Source organism: Panulirus ornatus, chromosome 63 (assembly GCF_036320965.1).
Source record: "Panulirus ornatus isolate Po-2019 chromosome 63, ASM3632096v1, whole genome shotgun sequence".
NCBI lineage: Eukaryota > Metazoa > Arthropoda > Malacostraca > Decapoda > Palinuridae > Panulirus > Panulirus ornatus.
Genome location: NC_092286.1, coordinates 8,859,411 through 8,883,970, shown reverse-complemented (window position 1 = coordinate 8,883,970; position 24,560 = coordinate 8,859,411). Strand labels below are relative to the sequence as shown.

General features: G+C 38.3%; 1 protein-coding gene across 1 annotated transcript in view; it reads right to left on the bottom strand.

Moving 5' to 3' along the window:
* LOC139746055 (small G protein signaling modulator 2-like) overlaps positions 1-24,560 on the bottom strand; it is a 285,630-nt gene that overhangs the window by 41,702 nt on the left and 219,368 nt on the right. Inside the window, exons 11-20 of the mRNA XM_071656887.1 lie at positions 24,442-24,509; positions 24,140-24,304; positions 23,788-23,925; positions 20,864-21,095; positions 17,098-17,252; positions 14,882-15,006; positions 14,588-14,659; positions 12,751-12,915; positions 11,896-12,189; positions 5,767-5,878 (exon numbers count right to left, since the gene is read on the bottom strand). Of these exons, the coding sequence (XP_071512988.1) occupies positions 5,767-5,878; positions 11,896-12,189; positions 12,751-12,915; positions 14,588-14,659; positions 14,882-15,006; positions 17,098-17,252; positions 20,864-21,095; positions 23,788-23,925; positions 24,140-24,304; positions 24,442-24,509 (1,526 nt within the window). The remainder of the gene's footprint in view (positions 1-5,766; positions 5,879-11,895; positions 12,190-12,750; positions 12,916-14,587; positions 14,660-14,881; positions 15,007-17,097; positions 17,253-20,863; positions 21,096-23,787; positions 23,926-24,139; positions 24,305-24,441; positions 24,510-24,560) is intronic.

The window sequence follows — 24,560 nt, the reverse complement described above, 5'->3', positions numbered from 1 at the left end:
GGAACTTCTAAATTAAAAGCTGATGTCAGTTGTGTTAACCCAAGGTGGGCAAGGAAGGTGATGTCTTTTGAGCAAAAATTAGACACTAGACTGTTTGCACATTGGAAAAGTGTAGCAACTGTTGGGAGGCATTTCAATTTCAGTGAGTCAACAGCACAAGTCATAAAGAAAAATAAGGCAGTCTTTTGTGCTGCAAGGCTGGCTCGCTGTTTTGTGGTGAAGCCATGTACAGCATCACAGGTGATGTACTGCCATCATACTATACAGTATCATTTCTTTACTATTTCTCTGTATAGTTTTGTAGATCATTTCTTTATACTTTTATAGAATGAAAATGTTTCCATGGTACAACATGCTGTTTTCAATTCTGAAGTGCTCGGTTTAAGATTCATGGTGTGTCTCTCAAGAGTCATTACCTAAAGTCCCTTTTTCTCATAAGCATAGTCTCTAGCAAACTGTGGTTTTGCCAACCATGATTGGGTTTTGAATGGGCAACACTCGGGTAAGTAGGCAGCATGTGTAAAATAATTGTTCTTTCCAGGAGTGATTTCACATATACATAAACTTATCTAGATCTACCTAAATACAATTAACTTTGTACAATAGGATGGGCTGCAGGCCTGCTAGGGTTGTTGAGGCCATCAGAAAGAATGTAAATCACATACCAAAAAATCTTGAGCTTCATGCATCAATTATAATTTCAATTCACATACATTTTCACTCTGTATGAGACCCATGTTTAAAACAGGCTGAATTGTCATTTTGGCTATAGGGCCAAGAACTACCATGTTCCAGAGGGCTGTCAACATCAACATCCACCAACTAAAAAATCTTTCACACCTTCTGGATTTTTCTAAAACCCACATAAACTCTCACTATGCATGCGGATACTGTTTCTGGAAGGATGGTCATATGGGCTTCAGGACTATGCCATCAACAATGAGCTACATACATCCATACCAATTAAAAAATCTGTTATACATTCTTCATAAGTGAAAAAGTTTTAGGACCACAAACACTCTCATTGTGCATGCGGTTCTTGTGTTTAAAGTATCTTTCTGGCATATATCTATACTGTATGTGAAAAATTTTGAAAAATTTTACAATACACAAGCACTTTCTATGTAGTTTTATCTTTTTTATAATAAACTTTATCATACACAAAAAACTGACTAAATAATTTTCACATACTCAACAACACTCATCTTTATTCTACAACTAACTAACTTTTATTAGTGTTTCATTTGGGATAGAGTGAGAGCATGTATGGTAATCTTTTATGATGATATATACGGGTGACTGGTCACGTAAACATTTTTCCAGTTATGGGAGAACTCTGAGGACATCTATGGATAATTGGCGGAATCAAATATTACCAGGGAATTCAAATGAGGACAGTAACCATAAAATCATCAACTGAAAATAATAATTGTGAATCATGCATCGTCAATTGACAATTATAGCAATACATGGAATAAAACCTTAAAGGATGTGATTAGGTAACCCCTTACTTTTCTTTCTTCCATGGTTAACATATTCAAGGCCTTGAAGCTTTCCCTGTGACTCAGCTCACTTGATTCTGGTACCATCTCTGGAACTTGTCTGTCAATTCTTTGTGCTTCTTTAGGTGCAATGACAAAATCTGATAAACATATTCCAGTTTTTTACCTAATTCAGAATATCAACAGTGTGCTGCCAGTTGATAGCATGTCATTCTTACTATCTCCTAATGTGGGACTTTGGTGACAGGCTTAGGATAATGTCTACTTCTAGGTCGTAAACAGATTCCTTGAGCTTGTCTCCCACTAGAAATATTCATAATGTGGTGTGTGTGTGTGTGTGTGTATGTTTGTATAGGTGTGTGTGTGTGTGTGTGTATGTGTGTGCGTGTGTGTGTGTGTGTGTGTGTGTGTGTGTGTGTGTGTGTGTGTGTGTGTGTGTGTGTGTATCCTTTTCTTTCTGCCTCACCCACACATGGACTGCTGGCACTCTGTCCACAAGCATACAATCTCTCCCTGTCACACATAATGCTTGACGACACTTAACTCACAAAGCTCATTCTTCTCAACCAGATTTTACGTGCGATGAGTGTTATGTGTTAGTCCTGTCTTTTGGTAAGATGGAAGGAGGAATAGATAGAAGTAGTACACAGGAACATTAGACAGGAGCATCAGGTAGAAGCAGAAGGTAGCAATATTTGGTGGGAGTATCAGATAAAAGTAATAGGTTGGAATGTTAAGTAGGCACATTAGGCAGAAGTGGTCAGTAGGAACATTAGGTAGGAGCCTCTGAAAGCACTACGCTAGAGTTGCCTTCTACCAGAGGCCTGTTAAGGATAAGACATTAAGGCTAAAAAGCTGACCTGGAGTTCACCAGTTTTGGACTCTTTTGCTGTGGTCACCCCCTTAAGGCATCAGAAATATACCAATAGCTGTCTCCACTAACCATGTCCTGAGTAAATCTGTTCCATTCATCCTCCACTCTTATACTATAAAAGTACTTCTTTACATCCTTACTTACAAGTTTCTTAATTTCATGTTTTGTCATCTAGCTGCTCTCTCCCAACATCTCTCAAGGCTCTCAAGGGAATGTCCAGTGTGTGTGTGTGTGTGTGTGTGTGTGTGTGTGTGTGTGTGTGTGTGTGTGTGTGTGTGTCAGTTTGTGTGTGTGTGTGTGAGTTTGTGTGTGTGTGCGTGTGTGAGTTCGTGTGTGTGTGAATTTTGTATGTGTGTGTGTGTGTGTGTGTGTGTGTGTGTGTGTGTGTGTGTGTGTGTGTGTGTGTGTGTGTGATTAATTTTACATGCACAGAACAGGGGGAGAGTTGTACATTTATGGTCACCACCTCTTGAACTTTTTTTTCCTTATGGTAACTGAGACAGCACATGCAAATGGATATCCTAACCAAGATCATTTGATTTGATTTGTGCTGTATATATGTATAAGATAGCCTGGGCCAGGTATCCATTTTATTGACCAAACCCTAAGGAAAGATGAGTAGCTGGGATGGCTGTAGACTGGCTGCTGTGACCAGCATTCAAACCAATGTAGGGTCGACCCAAGGTGGCCTGTAAATGTCATTCTCAGTCATTCTCAGCAACATTAACTGCCATACCATGGAGGTCCATACACCTTCTATACTTTTGTTTGGTGTCCACATTCAGTCTAATATATTAACTCAAGCTATTCCATTCATCCACTACCCTTACACAGTTCTATAAAAGTATTATTTATCCATCTTTTCTGATAAGTTTCTTGCTTAATTTCATGTCATAGCCCCTGATTGATCTATCCTTGCATCTTTTGAGATCCTGTACACAATCTACGTCATGTGGCTGATTCAAAAACTTTAAAGTTGTAATCTTTCCATGATTGACAAATTTAAGGCCTCAAGCCTTTCCTTGTAACTCAGCTCTTAATTGCCCTCCAGTGGACCATCTCAAATGGCTCTTTGTAGTTAATTTTTGTTATTACATATTTACACTGCATGGGGGATTGTTAACATTTGTGGGGCCCCATCTCTTCAATATTTTCTACTACTGTACAACCTTTTAAACTTCTTTTCCACATCCTCTTTCAGTTTATTGCTTTCATTCACCACTCAACTTAATGATGTTCTTTGTTGCTGGATCACATTCACAATCAATAATTTCACTATTATACACTGCAGTGTTTTCTAAAATATTATGATATAGACTTGTATCATTCACTTCTATATTTGAAAACAGTGAGAAGTCATTTGCAAAAAGAAGATCAATCGTACTGTCCCTCTTGCTCTGCTTTACCTGTGCAAGGCTGAATGATTTACAAAGATTAACTAGTGTTTGGAACTTTCTCCTTTGTCTACTGATCCATCATTCTTTTCTTTGTATTTGTATCTGCATCAATAACCTACTCCTCTGCCATTCAATAAAATGAGAGTTAAAGTCAACTGCTCATATAATAAATAGGTCTAGTTTCTCCAATCCCTTCAAAGAGAGAGAGAGAGAGAGAGAGAGAGAGAGAGAGAGAGAGAGAGAGAGAGAGAGAGAGAGAGAGAGAGAGAGAGAGAGAGAGAGAGAGAGAGAGAGAGAGAGAGAGAGAGAGAGAGAGAGAGAGAGAGAGAGAGAGAGAGAGAGAGAGAGAGAGAGAGAGAGAGAGAGAGAGAGAGAGAGAGAGAGAGAGAGAGAGAGAGAGAGAGAGAGAGAGAGAGAGAGAGAGAGAGAGAGAGAGAGAGAGAGAGAGAGAGAGAGAGAGAGAGAGAGAGAGAGAGAGAGAGAGAGAGAGAGAGAGAGAGAGAGAGAGAGAGAGAGAGAGAGAGAGAGAGAGAGAGAGAGAGAGAGAGAGAGAGAGAGAGAGAGAGAGAGAGAGAGAGAGAGAGAGAGAGAGAGAGAGAGAGAGAGAGAGAGAGAGAGAGAGAGAGAGAGAGAGAGAGAGAGAGAGAGAGAGAGAGAGAGAGAGAGAGAGAGAGAGAGAGAGAGAGAGAGAGAGAGAGAGAGAGAGAGAGAGAGAGAGAGAGAGAGAGAGAGAGAGAGAGAGAGAGAGAGAGAGAGAGAGAGAGAGAGAGAGAGAGAGAGAGAGAGAGAGAGGAATAGCAGTCCCCAGCACTGTACAGTAGCCAAGATGGTGGCCTAGGGGATAAAAACACTAGATGCTGTGAGGCTGAATTTAGTGGGTGCTTGGTATCCATTCTAGAGGCAGAAGGTGTGGTAAACTTTTACAGAAAGGGTAACTGGGCTGATTTCCCCACAAAAGAGCAAAGGTTTCTTACTTTTATGTTTACCAGACAAAACCAGGTAGGAAGAAAGTTTTTTACAGCATATATTAGACCCAAACTAGAATGTACAGCACCAATTTGGTCATCCCATTTGAGAGAGCACAATGATTTGTATGTGAAGGTTCAATGGCAGGCAGCAAACACTATACCAAATACAAGAGAACAAAGCTATAAGGAGCAGCCAGTAGCTATGGAATTACCCACACCAGAAGAAAGAAGGAGGGGAAACATAATTATAATGTACAAGTTTCTGAATGGATCTAATGAAATTAATACTCATCAGGTCTTTCAATTTTGAAATGAAAAGTTGCAAAGTGACACAAAAAACATAAGAATCAAGTTACAACAGACGTGAAGAAATACCTCTACTGAACAGTAATAGAGTTGTGGATACATGGAACAGGTTAAGTAGGGGAACTATATATGGAGACTAAGTTTATGATCAATATACACTAGTAAAGAAAACTTAAAGAGATTGACTCACGAATGAAAATCTTTCCTCTTTTCCACAAATAGGTAATCGAAGACAAGTAAACATGCACACATACATACATTCAACGATGAGAGTAATGGTCCCTTTCTGCATGAAAAACTAGTAATTACAAAATGGTAATTACTGATACAAATAATCTGATCAAAATATTTAACACTGTCCTTGAATTACTAAGGAATAAAGTTTGAATTTTTTTTTCATATAAAATGAATTAACAACACTGATGTACCATCATGTGGATGTCTAGATAAACCATTAACAATCTTCCCTTCAGGAATTTTTAAGAAGAAATCAGTATCTACTTTTCTTATATAATGTTATGAAGTAAAAAAAAAAAATACATTCTACCAGAATAAATTAGTCTCAACACTGGATTAAACCTAAAAAACTGACACCTTCTCCTGGTCTTTTTCATAAATGTTACATTAAATCTTTCATTAAACAGATTGCAAGTGATAATTTTTCACAGTAAACATGACTGAGCAAAAAAGTTAAGATAAGAAGAGTAGCAGTTATTTACTTATTCCATTTGGAGTGTCCTCATTAGTGGGGATTTGGTCAGTTGTACCATCCAGATCTTCTCCCTCTTCATTGCCTTCTTCTACGCCTTCATCGGGTGTTACCACACAGGTCTGTGCAAAACAAGTTTTTTATGTGAACCTGTAACAGCAAGCCCTTTAGTATCTAAACTGCTTTTATATTAATCTCATTTAAATCTAAAGAACACAAATGATCTCTGAAATAACATAATCTGCAATAGTGAAAAATCTATTTCATAAAGTTTTTAAGCTTTGTGGATAAAACTATGGAAAGCTTACAAATTGCTGTGGCAAGAGAATAAGTAAAATTCAATACTCTATATATTTCATCTCCCACTATTTGCCTGTCCTTTCAAATACTGCAGACCTTTTTCCCTACTCATGAAAATGATATGAAGAATGAAAAGAATAAAGTTAAGATGGCAGAAGTCAGTGATATGGGGCCTACCATATGCAGAGAGAGACTAGAAAAACTTAGGACTACATTGCACTACTTAGGAAACTGATATGCATATTTTGCACTTTTAGCCATGGCAGGGGCAAATTCATCATCTGCAAGGTGAACCTGGGGAGTAGTTGTTAGAGGTGACTGGCCAGCATATATTTACAATTCTAATTTGTGATGGTTAATATTTCTTTTTTTGTATGTATTTGTTTGTAAATGATTACTACTCTGTAACACCACATACACTACTAATATCACATTCAAATAATGAAAAATAATTACATTATGCAAACACCACATACACTAATAATATCACATTTAAATAATGAAAAATAATTACATTACGCAACACACGTACAGTCATCAGTCTCACTTTGATGAGGCTGAAATTCTCATACACTGTCTTACACTTAGCAATAACCATAACTCCAAGAATATATTCAGCTGCCTCTTTACGCAATGAATCACTGAAGAACTACCACTAAAAGGGTCACACAGGTTAGGAACTGACATCCCTTTCTCTAACTTCAATGGAATTTCCATTTTCTGGAGAACTGTAACAGTAATGTGCTCTATTTTTGTATCAATGCACAACTACCCTCATCACCGAATCTTGGACGCTTGTTGAATGCCAGTGTATAGACAAAATACAGAAATATTGAGAGAAAAGAACATGACCACCACATGTGTATAAATGATGTGTAAGGGATTTATACATTTACACATCACTATGGATACAATCATAGAGTGTGCAATGTGTTTCGGTGTGTGATGAACAAAACTACAACTTGACAACATCCATCATCATAGCATACTTACACAGAAAGGAAGATCTGTGCCATGACCTAGTGCCCTCCCCTGTCCAATCAATACCCACCACACCAACAGAGAGGAAGGTATACTACATTTCAGATATTTTCTTCAATACACATGATACAGAAATATTCTGTAAGGGAAAAAAGAATATTTACATTTCTTATTTGCTTTACAGCCACCATTTAAGGGATAACAAAAATAATCTTATATATCATTCACTCATCTATGTATCCTCATATCATTCACACATGGAGAACATAATTCACATGAGTAAATGAAAAGATAACCCTATCTTAATCCCCAAATATCAATATATACACATCAAATAAAAAGTTTCTTTTATCTATTCTAACAGTTGCTGGGGATCCCTGGGTACAGAGAAGAAAAAATACTGCCTATGTATTGTTGAAGGCAACTACAGGGAAGGGAGCACAGAGCTGCAATTCCTCCCTGCCAGTATCATTTTCCATAAGAAGAAACAGAGAAAGAAGCCTAGCAAAGATATTTTCCCCTAAGGCTCAGTCATCTATTTTGACATTACCTTGCTCATGCGGGATATGGCGAGCATGTGCGAAAGGAAAATGAACTTGCCGAGTAAATCTGGATTCCCATGCTAATGATGCAATTACACTCTCTTTAATGATTTATGAGTGTCTATGATGCTTGATAATTTTCCAGCTAAGTTGTTAGGTTACTAATGACATTTTCGGATAAGATATGGAAACATACATCAGCTGAAAATCTAAAACACTCATGCCAAAATATTTACCAATCTAATGGCAGAGGCTGTTAAGCAGACCAGTGTATTGGCATATTGCAGCCTAAGGGTTAATCTATTTTTTGGCATTTAAGGTTTATTGTTCCATCTCTTTATATTAACCTTTCTGTTACTACTGATATCAATCTGTGCTTGTAATTTTCTTAACACAAGCTGATTTCTGTATGCACTGTAAGCTCTGTTGACTGAGCAAAGATGGCAACGCAAGCAAAAGATGAGTTATTGGAGAAATGTGGAGGTCTTGGTAACTCACTGACGACTAAAGTAGATGGCTGTGCCCTTTACCTTTTCTTAAGACAAGCTACATCTGTGGTGCCCACCACCACCCAGCACACTCACCAATGTGTCAATATTGCCAGTACTTAGGACTGGTAAAACTCTTGCATACTTTGTGTGCCATTTTTGCTTGAATCTTATATTCCTGGGCATTTGGATTCTGGGTGATTTCAGTCTATGTATGCTCGAAATGAAGACCTTCTATTTGTACTAGAATTGAAGCTTACAGCTCCTAATAATAACCCAAGTCATGAACTATACTTGGTTATCAAAATTTGCAAAATTCTTCTTCAGAGCATACTCCTGTGAGAAATCTCATTATCATTAAAAATTACAGAGTTCTTCTTTAGAGCATACCAGTGTGAACAATCTCATCAGGACACACTATGAGTTCTTTTGATAAAATATGAAAACCTTCAGTCTATCCTGAACAATGTATAAGGCTTGTTGGAATTGAGCAGGTGTTTAAGCGAAGAGTTAAGCAAGATTAGAGGTCATAGAAACTTCACAATTACCTTGCTTGTTTTCAAGGGTTTTAATTAGACTACACATGATAATTTTTGCAGAGTGCTAATACTGATCAAAATATCTACGCTGCTTCTGTCAAGATCCAACAGCTGTAACTCTTAAAAGATGCATCTTGAAATGAAAATGGCTACACAAATTGTCATTATATTTCAAAGGGTATCAATGCCTTTTAATTTCTTTCCAGCCTTTGTTATTAATGTATAAAGTAAGAAATGGGTATTTTTGGAAAAATCTTTCATTTTGTGTTCACTTTCAGTAACAATGAACATAATATCTGATGAAAATCTATGATTACAAAGGTAAAAATGCAAAATAGTCTTTACTTGACCTAAATATGAGAATCATCCTTTAAGTGTAAGAAGAATGATTATTTGATAAAAGAAAACATTTATCCTGCATTATAAATGACATATAACCAATCATAATCAGGCACAACTAAGAGTGAAAATCACAAATGATTGTGATAGCTCTGAAAGCAAGCAGCACACTGACCTACATCCCATCTATGACAATAAAACCATGTATGCATATGTCCCTCATTCTCAACTGCACACTTCCTTCTTTTACATCCTTCAATGTTCTTTAGTACATGAATAGTGTTTTCTGTTTGAACTAAGTGGGATGGGCTGAAAAGTAACTGATTTGCTTGCTTCTGTGCATCAATGTCTAATTTGGACTGTCAGCTCCGTTTGGATGTTTGTAAGGGAACAAAGTTTTCAGCAAGAGCCTCAAAAACAAAGACATATGAATATCTACTAAGTTTTAATATCACATTTGCTTTGGCTGTACAGAATAAGAAGGCAAATGCTTTGGACCTGGTATGCCTGTGAACTGAGGAAGAGGTATTGCATCACAGATTACAGTCACCCACCTACACCATTGTCTCTAGTTTCGATATCTCCTTTGCTATCACTATCTGTTGAGCTACTGGAATCATCAAACTCCAATGAAAAGTCATCCCTCTTAGATGCCTCATTACTTTTAATGTTGGTACTGTCCTTTGTATCAAAGTCTGTGCTCTTCCTGGGTTGTCATGCTAATCTGAGAGATTACCTGACATAGATACACACCCTATTCGTACCTATAAACAGTCTAAAGACAACTTTACAAAATATGTAGAGAAAATAACATGGTAGAACAAAATAAATGACACCATGACATGAGACACTGCTCTTGTCCTCACTTTCTGATTGCTGACTGCATATTAATTACCAAAGAAGCTTAGCCATGCCTCCTCTAAGCACTCTTTTCCCATTGGTAGATGATTCAAACACTAAGCCAATGAGAGGTCTTCCTTAATGGTGGCAGGGCTGGCCCTGGCCTTCGAACTGCCCCCCAAACTGTGAACTCTAAGGGGGCCTTGGGGTATTCCTCAGGAAACATTTGAAAATTTAGGGTGTCTGGGACAGTATTTCCTGCTTTCAGGAGGCTGCTATATAATAGTTGGGACTAGGGGGTCCCGTTGGTGGTTCGGGCCCTATGCTCTGAGCTTATTGAGCATATAGGAAGGGCCGACCTTGATTGGTGGTGTATTGTTTCTAAGGAAACCACTCATATGTTGCATTCACATTCCCAGTGAGCCCTATTTTGAGTCTTACAGGTTTTACTGGTAAAGCCCATACTTGAACCCTATGGGCAATAAGGGCTAACCAGACTGGACTACAAGAATACATTCTTTATTCTCAGTTAAGATCACTTACCATGTTTCAATTTACATTTTCACATAAAATAATCTGTAGGTTTAGCAATTATGCATTGGTGCACGTATATGTACCTGTGAATAAGAAGACTGTATGAGGTAATGATGAAATGAAGCTCTTCTGAAGAAATCTGAATGACTGTATACGCAGTTTTGAGAAGAGAAACGTGGTCATATTGGATGATATGTATGCGAAAGTGGGACGTGATGAAATTAGCGAGATAGCTGATAAATGGGGAGTGCCTGGAGTAAATGAGAATGGAAGCTATCTTGTGGATATTGTTGCTGAGAGGAGTCTATTCCTTGCAAACACCTTTTTATCAGAACAAAATGATCCACAGATATACATGGGTGAGGAATGATGGAAGAGAAGAGCAAAAGGCTTTGATTGACTATGTGGCAGTAGATGAAAGAGTGGATGAAAGATTGAGAAAGGCTGTGCTAGGTGGTAGAGCTGTGAGAGGACTCTATATATGGATGAGGTGATGAGAGAGATGGCGGTGAGATAGGGTGGCTAGAGGCAAGCCTGTTTGCGGATGATACTGTGCTGTTTGCAGAGAGTGAAGAGGAGTTGCAGAAGGTTGTAAATGTGTTTTATGATGAGTGTCAGTGTAGAAGATTGAAGGTAAATGCAAGTGAAAATAAAGTAATGATGTTTGAAAGGAAAGGAAATTAAGTGAAAGTATAGATTTTGTAAAACCATACAGAGTGAGAAAAGAAAGTGTACTAAATTGTGCTTTGGAAATGGGGGAAAAAGACTAGAAGAAGAGTGGGAATTTAAGTATCTGAGAGCTGTCTTGGGTAAGTGTGGTGATATGGAAAGAGAGATAAAGGAGAGAGCAGTACAGGGTAGAAAAGTCACTTGGTCTCTTAATAGAATAATGAAGGGTAGAGGAATAAGTATGGAAGTGAAGAGAGGATTAAGGGACAGCATAGTCCTCCCAACACTGACTTATGCAGCTGATACATGGATGTGGAACGAGGCACAGAGGTCAAGAATCCAGGCTGTGGAAATGAGCTATTTGAGAAGAGCATGTGGTGTAACTAGATGGAATGAAGAAAGAAATGAAAGGGTGTATGAGAGATGTGGCATGGCAAGGAATGCAAAGGGAGAGAATTGTGGAGTGGTAGAATGGGTGAAACATTATACTATGAGGTGGTCTGGGCATGTGGAAAGAATGCAAGACTGGGAGTTCAAAAGGAGAGTGTTTGATAGTATAATTAAAGGTGGTGGTTTGAGTGGAAGACCACTTGTGACATGAGCAAATAGGGTGGAGGAATACTGGAGGGATAAAAACAGAGGAAGAATGTGTGGGAGGCATATAAGGACAGGGATAAGTGGAGACTCTTGCCATGGCCACCCCTTGATGAGAGTTCCCTGAGGGAACGGGTGTGAGAGATACAGATAGATAAGTACATAAAGAAACAATATGAGATTAAAAGATACTTCCTATGTTCACATTTAGCTACTTACTTTATCGGCACTAAAATACTAAAATGACTGGTTTACCCAGATAATACTATGATATGCAGCCTTGGCACAGTTAACATCAGACTTTAATACTTACAGGACTAGCCACCTCAGCTGTGTCACTTTCTTTGCTCTCTTGTCTCAGCTTCTCTTTAGCATAAATCTCTTTGTTTTCACTTTCATCAGCCAACAAAATTTCTTTGTTCCTTGTTTCTAAGGGTTCTGTGTCCTCAAAGGGGATATTTTCCTCATTTGTGGTTTTCTCATCTTCCCTCTCCACATTGGTGATATCCAACTGATCCACATCACCCATGGTAGGATCCTCATCCTCCTCCTGCACTGTGCCGGGATTATCCACTGATCCAATACTCAATGAGTCTGGCTCAAAAACCTGTGGCAGGCGGACACAGGTTACCATTAACCTTGGACATGTGGGCAGTGACTTACACCTTTTCCTTAATAAGGAAGGTATCATAGTCTCATTCAGGTGGGCTGAAGGACAGGAAAATCAAGTAACACTGGAAACAGGGTATTACATCTGCACACATTTATTGCAGGCTGACAGAGGGTCATTATAACATGAATGGTGGATGCAATATTGTTAAATATATCTGACACATAGCAAAATGATATCACAATCATGCCAGGTACACAAATGTTACTCTTTAAATATGCTATGTGGGAATACAAGTATTTTGCAATTGATCCATGTTACATGAACAGAAAAAAAAGTATCTTAACACATGCTAAATGACTTTGAGTGTATTCTCTGATGTAAGTACATAAAAAACTAACAGCTGAAGTAAGATTAACACTGCATATGAACACTCATGACATACAAACAGGGGTGTAATGAAAGATATCAACTGAAAAGAGCAGAAGGGAAATACATGACTAAAAATTATTTCATTTTCATATCAAAAAGACTTATGATGCATTTCATACACCATACCTCGTTACTTAGAGATCTATCTCTTCCAACTAGGGGTATTTCCCCATTCTGTGACTCTGAAGACAGCTTAGCAATGTTCTGGGCCATTATCTCTTTGTCACGTTGCTGTACAATTGCTTCTACAGCCAACCATTCAGACATCGTTGTTTCATAAGTTTGCCGGATCTGTTACAAGTAAAATAAACAGTATGTAAATGAGAGCTTGGGAAGTGAGTCAGTTGTTGTTCGCTGATGATACAGCGCTGGTGGCGGATTCATGTGAGAAACTGCAGAAGCTGGTGACGGAGTTTGGTAAAGTGTGTGGAAGAAGAAAGTTAAGAGTAAATGTGAATAAGAGCAAGGTTATTAGGTACAGTAGGGCTGAGGGTCAAGTCAATTGGGAGGTGAGTTTGAATGGTGAAAAACTGGAGGAAGTGAAGTGTTTTAGATATCTGGGAGTGGATCTGTCAGCGGATGGAACCATGGAAGCGGAAGTGGATCATAGGGTGGGGGAGGGGGCGAAAATTTTGGGAGCCTTGAAAAATGTGTGGAAGTCGAGAACATTATCCCGGAAAGCAAAAATGGGTATGTTTGAAGGAATAGTAGTTCCAGCAATGTTGTATGGTTGCGAGGCGTGGGCTATGGATAGAGTTGTGCGCAGGAGGATGGATGTGCTGGAAATGAGATGTTTGAGGACAATGTGTGGTGTGAGGTGGTTTGATCGAGTAAGTAACGTAAGGGTAAGAGAGATGTGTGGAAATAAAAAGAGCGTGGTTGAGAGAGCAGAAGAGAGTGTTTTAAAATGGTTTGGGCACATGGAGAGAATGAGTGAGGAAAGATTGACCAAGAGGATATATGTGTCGGAGGTGGAGGGAACGAGGAGAAGAGGGAGACCAAATTGGAGGTGGAAAGATGGAGTGAAAAAGATTTTGTGTGATCGGGGCCTGAACATGCAGGAGGGTGAAAGGAGGGCAAGGAATAGAGTGAATTGGAGCGATGTGGTATACAGGGGTTGACGTGCTGTCAGTGGATTGAATCAAGGCATGTGAAGCGTCCGGGGTAAACCATGGAAAGCTGTGTAGGTATGTATATTTGTGTGTGTGGACGTGTGTATGTACATGTGTATGGGGGGGGTTGGGCCATTTCTTTCGTCTGTTTCCTTGCGCTACCTCGCAATACGCGGGAGACAGCGACAAAGTATAAAAAAAAAAAAAAAAAAAATGATGTATACATATCTCAAATGCAGTAATATTTTGATTACTATTTACTAAGATGATTTAATCCATTTTCTTTACCCTAATCAAGAATACACTGAACATGCTTCAAATATCTTGTAATAAATAGCAAAGAGTGTCAAGAGCCTAAGTACATAAATGGTCACCAGTTAGATTTTAGGTTAGCATAATCTTACATGATGATCTGCATTCTCCCCTCGAAGACAAACTTGAAGAATGCTAAACCTAGATTACATACATGATCACCACATCAGTGAGAAGATACATTACAGTTTTATTGGTATTTCTCTTAAAATGTTCAGGGGGCATTCAATACTAAGTATAAACATGTTCAACTGAAAATTTTTCCCTTCAAAGTTCAACTACAAAATATTTTCCATCAGGATATTTCTTGATAGTATGTTAGAATCTAGGAAACCTTAAAAGCCTAAGAAGTATCATTTACTGCAACAAAAGTACCATGTCATGGATAGAGACTTTACAACCATCCAAACTTCTGCTACTTAAATTTTGTTAAAAAGCTAGTTCTAACAAAATTTTGGATTAGACTGGAAAACTTTATTTTCTAATGTCTCACTGAATGAAATTTCCCTCCCCCTTAGTAATGAGCCACGAGCACTCACCCGACGGTCTTGATCATCCCTCTCTTCAGTGGTGCTCCCAAAGTTGTAGTGACCCAGCAGGTATGGCCACACCTGGAGTAGAGTATGGTTAATGACCTAAAATTTTCTTTTAGTTTTCCAATTAATTAGTGACCAGATTTCATACAAATTCAATTTTCATTTTTTGAACTCTTTTTCCTTAAACGCATGCATGATGATAAGAATATGATTGATAACATGAAACACTCACTGACAGCTAGATTACATAAATGGCACTCTTTCTCACTCTCAGTCTGTAACTAATAATTTCCTTACCTCTTTCCTAATTTGGAGTGCAACACCACCCAGGTAGACACGAGCCAGTAGCTCCTCCTGGTTGGTAAGGCAACCATCTTTATGAAGCATTGCCCAGACCTCCTCAGTCACTCCTTCCTCCCAGGCTAAAGATTGTGACCAAAATCAACAGTAAAGTTGTGTGTATATTTGGGTAATTGCATATTGTATCTATGATTACCTGAGTGCTTCCCCTCTTGATAATGCACATTTAATGCACAGACAATTCAACTTTTTACAGATTAAAGCTTTTATATCCTTGATAGTTTATTGACACTATATGTACAAAATTTTGGAACAAGAAGATTATAATACAAACCCCTTCCATTACACTTTTTATGAGTTTCCAGTGTTTCCTGGCTATATGACTTGTACATTTGACACTACTGTAATCATACCAACCCTTCCCTTTTTTCCTCCATAGTAGCTGAATCTGAGGTCTTTTTTTTATATTTGATTGCTCTTGCCCACATCAGTGCCAAGAACAAATGAAGAAAGGCTACATGATAATGATAATACTTCACTGGTCACATAAATTACATGAAATTTGCTTTGGGTACTTTAACAAACAGACAGTAAGAAAACATTTTGGAACGAGAAGATTATAATACAAACCTCTTCCATTACACATTTATGAGTTTCCAATGTTTCCTGGCTATATGATTTGTGCATTTAACAGTACTGTAATCATACCAACCCTTCCCTTTTTTCCTCCATAGTAGCTGAATCTGAGGTCTTTTTTTTTATATATTTGATTGCTCTTGCCCACGTTAGTGCCAAGAACACACGAAGGAAGGCTACATGATAATGATAATACCTCACTGGTCACATAAATTACATGAAATTTGCTTTGGGTATCTTAACAAATAGACAGTAAGAAAACATTTGTCCAGAGGTATCACATTCATATAATTATCATAAGCATTTATCAAATACCTAAACATACAGAAATATTACAAATACAAGGGATATAACTATCTAAGTCTTCAAGTCTCATGGAGCCAGGATTATGTTAAGTTCAATGCTAAATCATCCATAAGTTGTATGCTAGCTAGCTGGTACAAAGATCATGCATAACTTGTTGTTCTAAATTTCAATTATCATAATCTTTTTCCTGATGGTAACACATGATAATTATGGTTTAATAGATGTGCTGAGTCCATCTGAATGATTTATATCTTTGAATAGCATACTTTTGGTTTAGTTCCAACAATGACATGATATTCCTAACCACGCATTTTACACTATTATTGATTAATTTGGCTAATTCACTTTTTAAGTATGAACTACAATTTCCATTCACTTTGGTTAATTCATTCTTTGTCTGAATTACGATTTCCATAACAAGTAATACAAAAAGAGATAACTGTATTACAGCTATGTAGAATAAATCCACAATTCATGTGTCAATTCTAAGTTTGTGTTCTAAGTCTACCTTCACTGTTCATTCCTCTCAGTTCCTGTTTTAACTTTGATATTTTATTTACTTATTTATTTACCTTTGTCGCTGTCTCCCGCATCTGCGAGTTAGCGCAAGGAAACAGACGAAAGAAATGGCCCAACCCACCCCCATACACATGTATATACATACACGTCCACACACGCAAATATACATTAACTTTGATATATATAACATAATCTACTCTGGGTCTAATGCAACATGCAAAAGATACTACTACCAAAGAGCTATTCTAGATGTATGTTAGGTCTACTAACTACCTCATAAATTTATGTATGCTGTCTGCATTAACCATGTCCTCAGTCAATCTGTTCTATTCATCCATGTGTGTGTGTGTGTGTGTGTGTGTGTGTGTGTGTGTGTGTGTGTGTGTGTGTGTGTGTGTGTGTGTGTGTGTGTGTGTGTGTGTGTGTGTGTGTGTGTGTCCATAGCGTTTGCAGTAAAAATGACAGAACATTAAGAACAACTCAATGACTTGCTAAGTATGAGTCTGAAAAATCAAATGTATTACAGCCTGGACAACATAATTGATTTACAACATATGTATATATCAACTGTCATCATATGACCTTAAGTATCCAAAAACTAACAACATATGTGTTTCCTGTCATTAACTGAATTTTACTGTCCTACCTTGCATTTATTAGAAATACATCATCATCTGTCTTCTCCATTTCATTCATGTGTATGTCTAAACATCTTAAATATATGTCACAACTTCAATCTCATTTCAGCTTACCTGGTGTGTGTGGTGGAGTGGAGGCAGAGGGTAAAACAAGGCCAGCTAAGTGAGTGCGGACAGTTCTTAAGTGTCGACAGTGGGCTAGCCAGCCATAGAAAGCTCTGGATATGATCTGGTGTTTCATTGTTGCACAGAGAAGTTCAAGCGAGTCACTGAATGCACGAGAAAATTTGTAAACCAAAAAAATATATTTTGGTTCGTTTGATTACAAGTCCTAAAACTTAATTCCACCAATTTCTCTCAAAAACTCATATATCACAACAATTAGGAATAATTTTCTAAAAACCTCTAGACAGGAATAGTACCATTTCCCAAGCCTGCATATAAACTCTGGCAACTAGTTACATCAAAGATATTGTGTAATTTACTCCATCAGAATCATAATACAACTTAAAATTCCTGGAAATGCAACTCTGATAATGTCATATTCACAATGCCCTGTCCTCCTCATCAACTCATTCATCCCTTCTCTAAATTGTCACTCCAAGTGCAAAGACACTAACAGGGTATCAATGGAAGAATGAAGAGAGAGGCCTTCAGAGTGGAGTGAATTGTGGTACAACTGGAAATGTCAAAGAGGTACAGAAAGTAGAAATGTCTTATGGAGAAGTTAAAGACAACATTACAGCCTGAAAAGTTTAAAGAAATGTAAGAAGGCAAGTGCTGAGTGCAGTACAATAATGATGGAGTAAAAAATTTACAAAACAAAGATAATGGAAAAGGCAGATATTTCATAAATGTTTCATGAATCTAAATTGTATTAGAAGCAGAATATCAATTAAGGAACAAAATTTAGACTGAAATATTCCAAAGCAAGTATTGTATAAATCAAGGAAGGTATATTTGAGAAGCTACATACAAAACTTCAAAATGTCTTCACAGCAGAGGACACAATACCCCAAAAGCTTGAAAGGTGGGAATGGAGTGATCATGGGAGAAGTTAACTTTCTCAAGCATGACGTAAGAAGAAGACTAATATCTCAACCCTGTATAAATGCCCACATATGCACATACACACATCAACATATACATACACACACACAGACAAAACACCTTCAGATTGAAAGCTAACTCACCAAAATTAATGAATATATAAATGTTATGGCTATCTAAATAGTAAAAACTTTGATGCACATTTTCTTGAAACAATTTAGTAGGCTTGACCTAACTAATTGTAATGCCTCCCATATTCTGACTAGGGAGGAGCAGTGTGGTTTCAAAAAAGATAAATAATCTGTAAACTAGGCATTCGCTTTGAAGAATTTGTGTGAGAAAATACTTAGAAAAGGGAACTGCATGCTCATATATGGACCTGGTCAAAGTACATGATGAGGTTGACAAAGGCCTTGTGGAAGGTGCTTTGAAAATACAGTATAAATGGAAAGTTGCTAAATGTATTGAAGAATTTTTCCCAGGAGAATATGGCATACATGCAAAGAGAAATGAGAAAAGAAAGTGATGTCAATGTGGTTGTCTAATTTGTTTATGGTGAGGGAGGTGAATGCAAGGGCCCTAGAGCAAGGGGCAGGTTCAAGGTAAGCTGGGGTGGTGGGACATGGGATATGATTCAGCTGCTATTTGCAGATAATGGCTCTGGTGGTAAACTCCAGACAGCAACTGCATTTGCTAGTGAAAGAGCTTGGAAAAGTGTGTGAAAGAAAAAACTTAAGCATAAACATGAAAAAAAACTAAGTTGATGTAGAGCAGCAGGGAGTTGAGACAGAATGGTCTGAGCATAAGTTTGTATGTGGAGGACCTGGAGTAAGACAAGTGCAGTAAGGACCTGGGAGTGATTGTGGCAGTGGAGGGAATGAGAGGGACTGAAGTGAGTCATGAGGAAGGAGAAGAGGCTAAAGTCCTGGGTGCATTACTGAGCATTAGGGAGAATTCAGAGTCTGTTGGGGCAAAGATGGATATGTTTGAAGTTATAGCAGTCCCAGGTGTTGTATGAATGTGTCTTATTCCTTAAGAGCATAATACAGATAGAGGGTGAATGTAATCAAAATGAAATACCTGGAGACAATACATGGTTAAAGGTGGGATTATTGTTTAAGGAATGACAATATAAGAGTGAGATGTGGTAGTAAGTGCAGAATGAGAGAGATGAACAGGGTGTACTGAAATGGATTTTGCATACAGAGAGAAGTGGAACGACTACCAAAGAGAATCTATGCATCAGAAGTGGAGGAAGGAAGGGAATGTACCTGTACACTGACAATGACATTACACTATGAAGATGAAAACTGAGTGCAGGAAGTTTTGGGGTTCAGCATTAAAGCTTGGAAATTCAGGATGATCAAAATTATGTATGGGATAGAATGAACTAGATTGATGTAGTATATGGGGTCCAATGCACTGCCAATGGGCTGAAACAAAGGATATGAAGCAGTCAAGGTAAAACATGAAATAGTGTGTGATGTTTAACTGTGGATGATAGACTCTGGTTTCAGTACATTAAACATGACAGCTAGATAACAGATGAGTGCAAGTGAGGCCTATGTTCATCTGTTAATGATGTGACCACACTATGGCAGGAGAAACAATGTGGTGTAAAAAATGTCTTTTTAAACTTGTTCACTATTTCCTGCCCAAGCAAGGCATCTGCTAGAACAGATAAACAATGGTCTTGCTCAGATCCATTCTGTAGCTATCATTAATAATGCAACAAAACCAAAGCCAATCGTGCAGAGCTGAGCCCCACAAATCATTTTGTGGTTTCTCCTGATTGCTTTATATGTTGTGGTGTAGCCAAATTGACAGCTGACAGTATGTTGTCCCCAGTACAGGACATTGCTCCATTCATTTCATTCCAAACACATTTCTCACCCTTCCATATGTTCAGGCCAAGATACTAAAGAAGCCTTTTTCACTTCCGTCCATCCCTTCTGTCTCCCTCTCCCACTCCCTTTACTTGTCACACAATTCCTCTTAGTATTTCTTCAATCATCCTCTTCTGATGTCTAAACTATTTCAGCAAACCCCAGCAAACTACCAAACCTCACTCTTACTGTGTCATTCCTTACACAATCAACCCAGTTCACAATAAATATTGTCCTTACACATTTCATTTTGAATACATCTACCCTCTTTCATTCTTTTGCAAACAGGGTTGAAGACTCACATCCATATAAAATAACCAGGACTATTATATCTTAAAAAATACTCATCTTTGCCTTAACAAACATTGATCTCTCCTTTCATATGCCCAATGCACCCAGGACTTTAGCATCCTCTCCCACCATATGACACCTCAGCTCTCACTAAGCCACCAGCAGCCATGTCCACATAGTATGTGTGTTGTGGTACTCCACTTCCTCCAGGTTCTCCAAACTCAAACAGGCACCCAAACCACCTGGCATTGCCATCTGTTACAGACCCAATCCCTTAGTTTTGTTCATGTTGTCTCAACATTTTCCTTTTGCACTCTCTCCTAAAGTCCGAGACCGATTTTGCAGATTCTGTTGCAAGTTTGCAATAAGAATATGTTAACCACCCAGGTTCCCCTTATCCAAGTATACTGTAGACCCAGTCCTTGCTCTAAGACCCTCACACTTACCTCCCTAGCCTCACCAACAACGAAAAGGTTAAATTACCATGGTGACATCACCCACCCTTGACACAGAACCTCCCTCACTTGGAACCACTCATCCTCCTCTTTTCCTATTCACATAAAAGCCTTACTCTCATTTACACTAATCAGTTCATTTCTTAAAACTCTACTTTCCAAAACAGTACCACAATGCTAAAATATAGCAGTACAAACCTGTTCTTTTCATTTTTGATCTCTCCTCTTTCACTTTGCTGTTCAACAGGTGGTAATGGCACATCAATACTTGGATTAGGAGTTGGAGGTGGTGGCATGACCTCACTCATGGAATCTCCAAGGCTAAGAGACTTGGAGGAGGAGGTGGAGGAGGAGTGTGAGGAGAGTTTAGGGACACGGGGCAGCCAACCTGAGCCACCTCGTAACAGGGGAGACATCAGTTCCAGGTGGGCTGTTGTCACGTGGCCCATGGCAAAATATACAGGATTGATCATTAGATACCAAATAAATTGTTTTAGGTGAAAAATAAAGGGATCAAAATTGTAGTACTTCTGATAAAGAATATTAGTATTCTATCGTACTTCTAATGAAATAATGTCATAATTCTATTGTCGAGAACATGGTGTATGGGAAGTAAGAAATATGTTTCATATAAGGTATGAAATTCAGCAATGTTACTATGTTATCATTATATCATCATTATACATAATCACTGTTTCCTGTGTCAGCAAGGTAGCACCAGGAAACAGACGAAAGAATGGCCCAACCCACCTACATACACATGCACATACATAAATGCCCACACACGCACATATACATACCTATACATTTCAACGTATACATACATATACAAACACAGACATACAAATACACACATGTACATATTCATACTTGGTGCCTTCATCCATTCCCGTTACCACCCTGCCACACATGAAACAGCACCCCCCTTCCCCCGCGTGCGGGCAAGGTAGTGCTAGGAAAAGACAACAAAGGCCACATTCATTCACACTCGGTCTCTAGCTGTCAAATGTAATGCAACAAAACCACAGCTCCCTTCCCACATCCAGGCCCCATAAACTTTCCATGGTTGACACATATATGTACATAAACGCCCATATACGCACATATACCTACACACACACACACAGACATATACATATATACACATGTACATATTCATACTTGCTTGCCTTCATCCATTGCTGTTGCTTACCCGCCCCACAGGAAACAGCATCAAAACCCTCTGCTTCAGCAAGGTAGCGCCAGGAAAAAAAAAAGGCCATATTTGTTCACACTCAGTCTCTAGCTGTCATGTGTAATGCACAAAAACCACAGCTCCCTAACCACATCCAGGCCCCACAGACCTTTCCATGGTTTACCCCAGAAGTTTCACATGCCTTGGTTCAGTCAACTGACAGCATGTTGACCCCGGTATACCAAATTGTTCCTGTTCACTCTATTCCTTACAAGCCTCTCACCCTCCTTGCACGCCTCTCATCTCCATGCCCCAATCACTCAAAATCTTTTTCATTTCATCCTTCCACCTCCAATTTGGTCTCCCGCATCACCTTGTTCTCTCCACCTATGACACATATACCCTCTTTGTTAATCTTTCCTCACTCAATCTCTCCAATGTCAATATAGCAACTAAAATTACAAGAAATGGACCTCATAATTTGTCATTTAACAATTGAAAATTCATTGTGTTGAACTTTTGACTCCATTCACCAGGTACCACCATCTATCTATCTCTCTACTCTCAAAATATCTAATATCACCCTTACACTTGTAGACAGGCTGGCTCTCAAAAATCTAGGGCCCAGAAAAATGGATTCACAAGAAAACCAGCTATATGGTGTCTGAAAATGTTTTTAACACATGTATAAAAAATTGATCATTCCATTAATTCTTTATGGCTATTCTACCAAGGACAGTAAACCTCAATATTCCTACTTTTTTGATTATTCCATTAATTCTTTATGGCAATTCTACCAAGGAAAATGAACTTCTGTATTCCTACCTTAAACATTATGTGGCATGTACATCTTCAATACCAGATACATGAAGTCTCTTTCCCACTCCCAACAATATGAGAAGCTACTGAAAATGCATCTCAGCTCAATGAGCAGAATATATGAACACAATTAGGTTTGATAAATAAATGAAAAAAAAAGCAATCTCGATAAGCAAATAAAAACCTATCTATCTGTAATGATTGTTCCCTCTTGGAACTCTCTCCAGGGGGTAGCCATGGCAACAGAATTTCCATAACTAGTGAACTCCAGTACTGCTTCTCAGCCTGTAGTGCTTCACCCTTAATAGGCTAATGACAGAGGGAAACTTGTGAAGTGTTTGCATAGCCTACTACCTCATGTACCCAATGACTACTTCTACCTAATATTCTAGCCTAATGTTCTACTACTTCTGCCTAATGCTCATGCAGTAATCTCTTTTAATTTCACAGCAAAACAAAGTTTGTAATGTATTATGTATTTCATAATTCATTCTCTAAATTGCTACATGTGCACATATGTGCTTTTTTAAATCATACATATTAAAAAATTCCTGAAATGTGACCAAATTAACTGCTGCCTGTGCCAGATATGAGGGAGAGTACCTATTCAGAAATGTGGAAATTAAGAAATCCAGCAACAACCATGTCTTAAGCATCCCAAATTTCTGAGAGTCAATCTGTTCTATGTTGGTATCCTTTCAGGTAGCCTATTCTAAATTCTTGAAGTTTCTATATAAAGAGTACCAAGTAACATGAATGAGGTTGTGAGGCTGACTAGCCCCATTTTACTTTGACACAGTTACTCAATTGCATGAGTGATATCAGGCTAAGAGTAAATGTCCAAAATTTATAACAGGTGTTTTATTTCTATAATAATACCCACTACCACACTCTTCCATGACATTCACTACGGGAATCATATAACTGTCACATCCCTTAAAAATCCTTGAAAGGGAAAATTATACTTAATCTTACATGCAAGTACTGTATGGGGAACTAAATCAAGTATTGGTGTATCCAAGTTACATCAATTAACATAACACATGCACATCATCATATGTTATTGAAGTTTCTCTAATCTAAAAATACAGTCATCACTCTCATCATCTAGCATAGAGTAGAAACTCACAGAGACGATCAGGCTTTAGTGCTGTGATGATCCTGAACACATAATCTGTGGCTTCCTCGTCTTCACTGTCTGCGCCCCCCTGATGCTGTCTGGTGGCCAGTGCTCGAGCCTTCCTTTTCAACTTGGGGAACACCTTGCCTATAAGGAAGACAAAGATTGTATGGAAAGAGTTTTCTTGAACTCATATACAAGTGATGGCAATATTCATTAACCTGTGGTATGGAGCCTCTATGATCTAAATTCTGAGGCTTTGTATTCAACTGTGGAAAATCAATCACTTAAGTGTAGAAATTTTTAGGGACTATGTAACGGAAATAATTTAAAGAATATAGATCTACATAAACAGCAGTACCTTTGCCACGTTGGGACCAGAGAGGTGGATCAAGGTGGCCATGTGGAAGGAGACCATTCTCAAAGCATGAGAGGAAGGCAAGGAGGTGGCCACCACGGGGAAAGTGGATGGGTGGGTACTGAGTTCCATCCTGCCCAACCAAGACAATAGTTCCCCCAGAATCACCTGTAAACCATATTGCCATAACATTACACCTCAAATTCAGTTGATGACTAGACCAACATAACACTATAAATTAAAGATTTTGAATAATAATATAGGTCAATGTAACACCTATTACATATTCTTGTGAGTTTACAGACCTTGCTGATGGCAGTGGACATAGACAATTTCCTCCACCCGCACATTAAGTGCATACTCCCAGTAGATGCTGCAGGTGAGCCAGCAGAGAAAGTTGGGAGAAAAGGAGAATGTCAGGTTA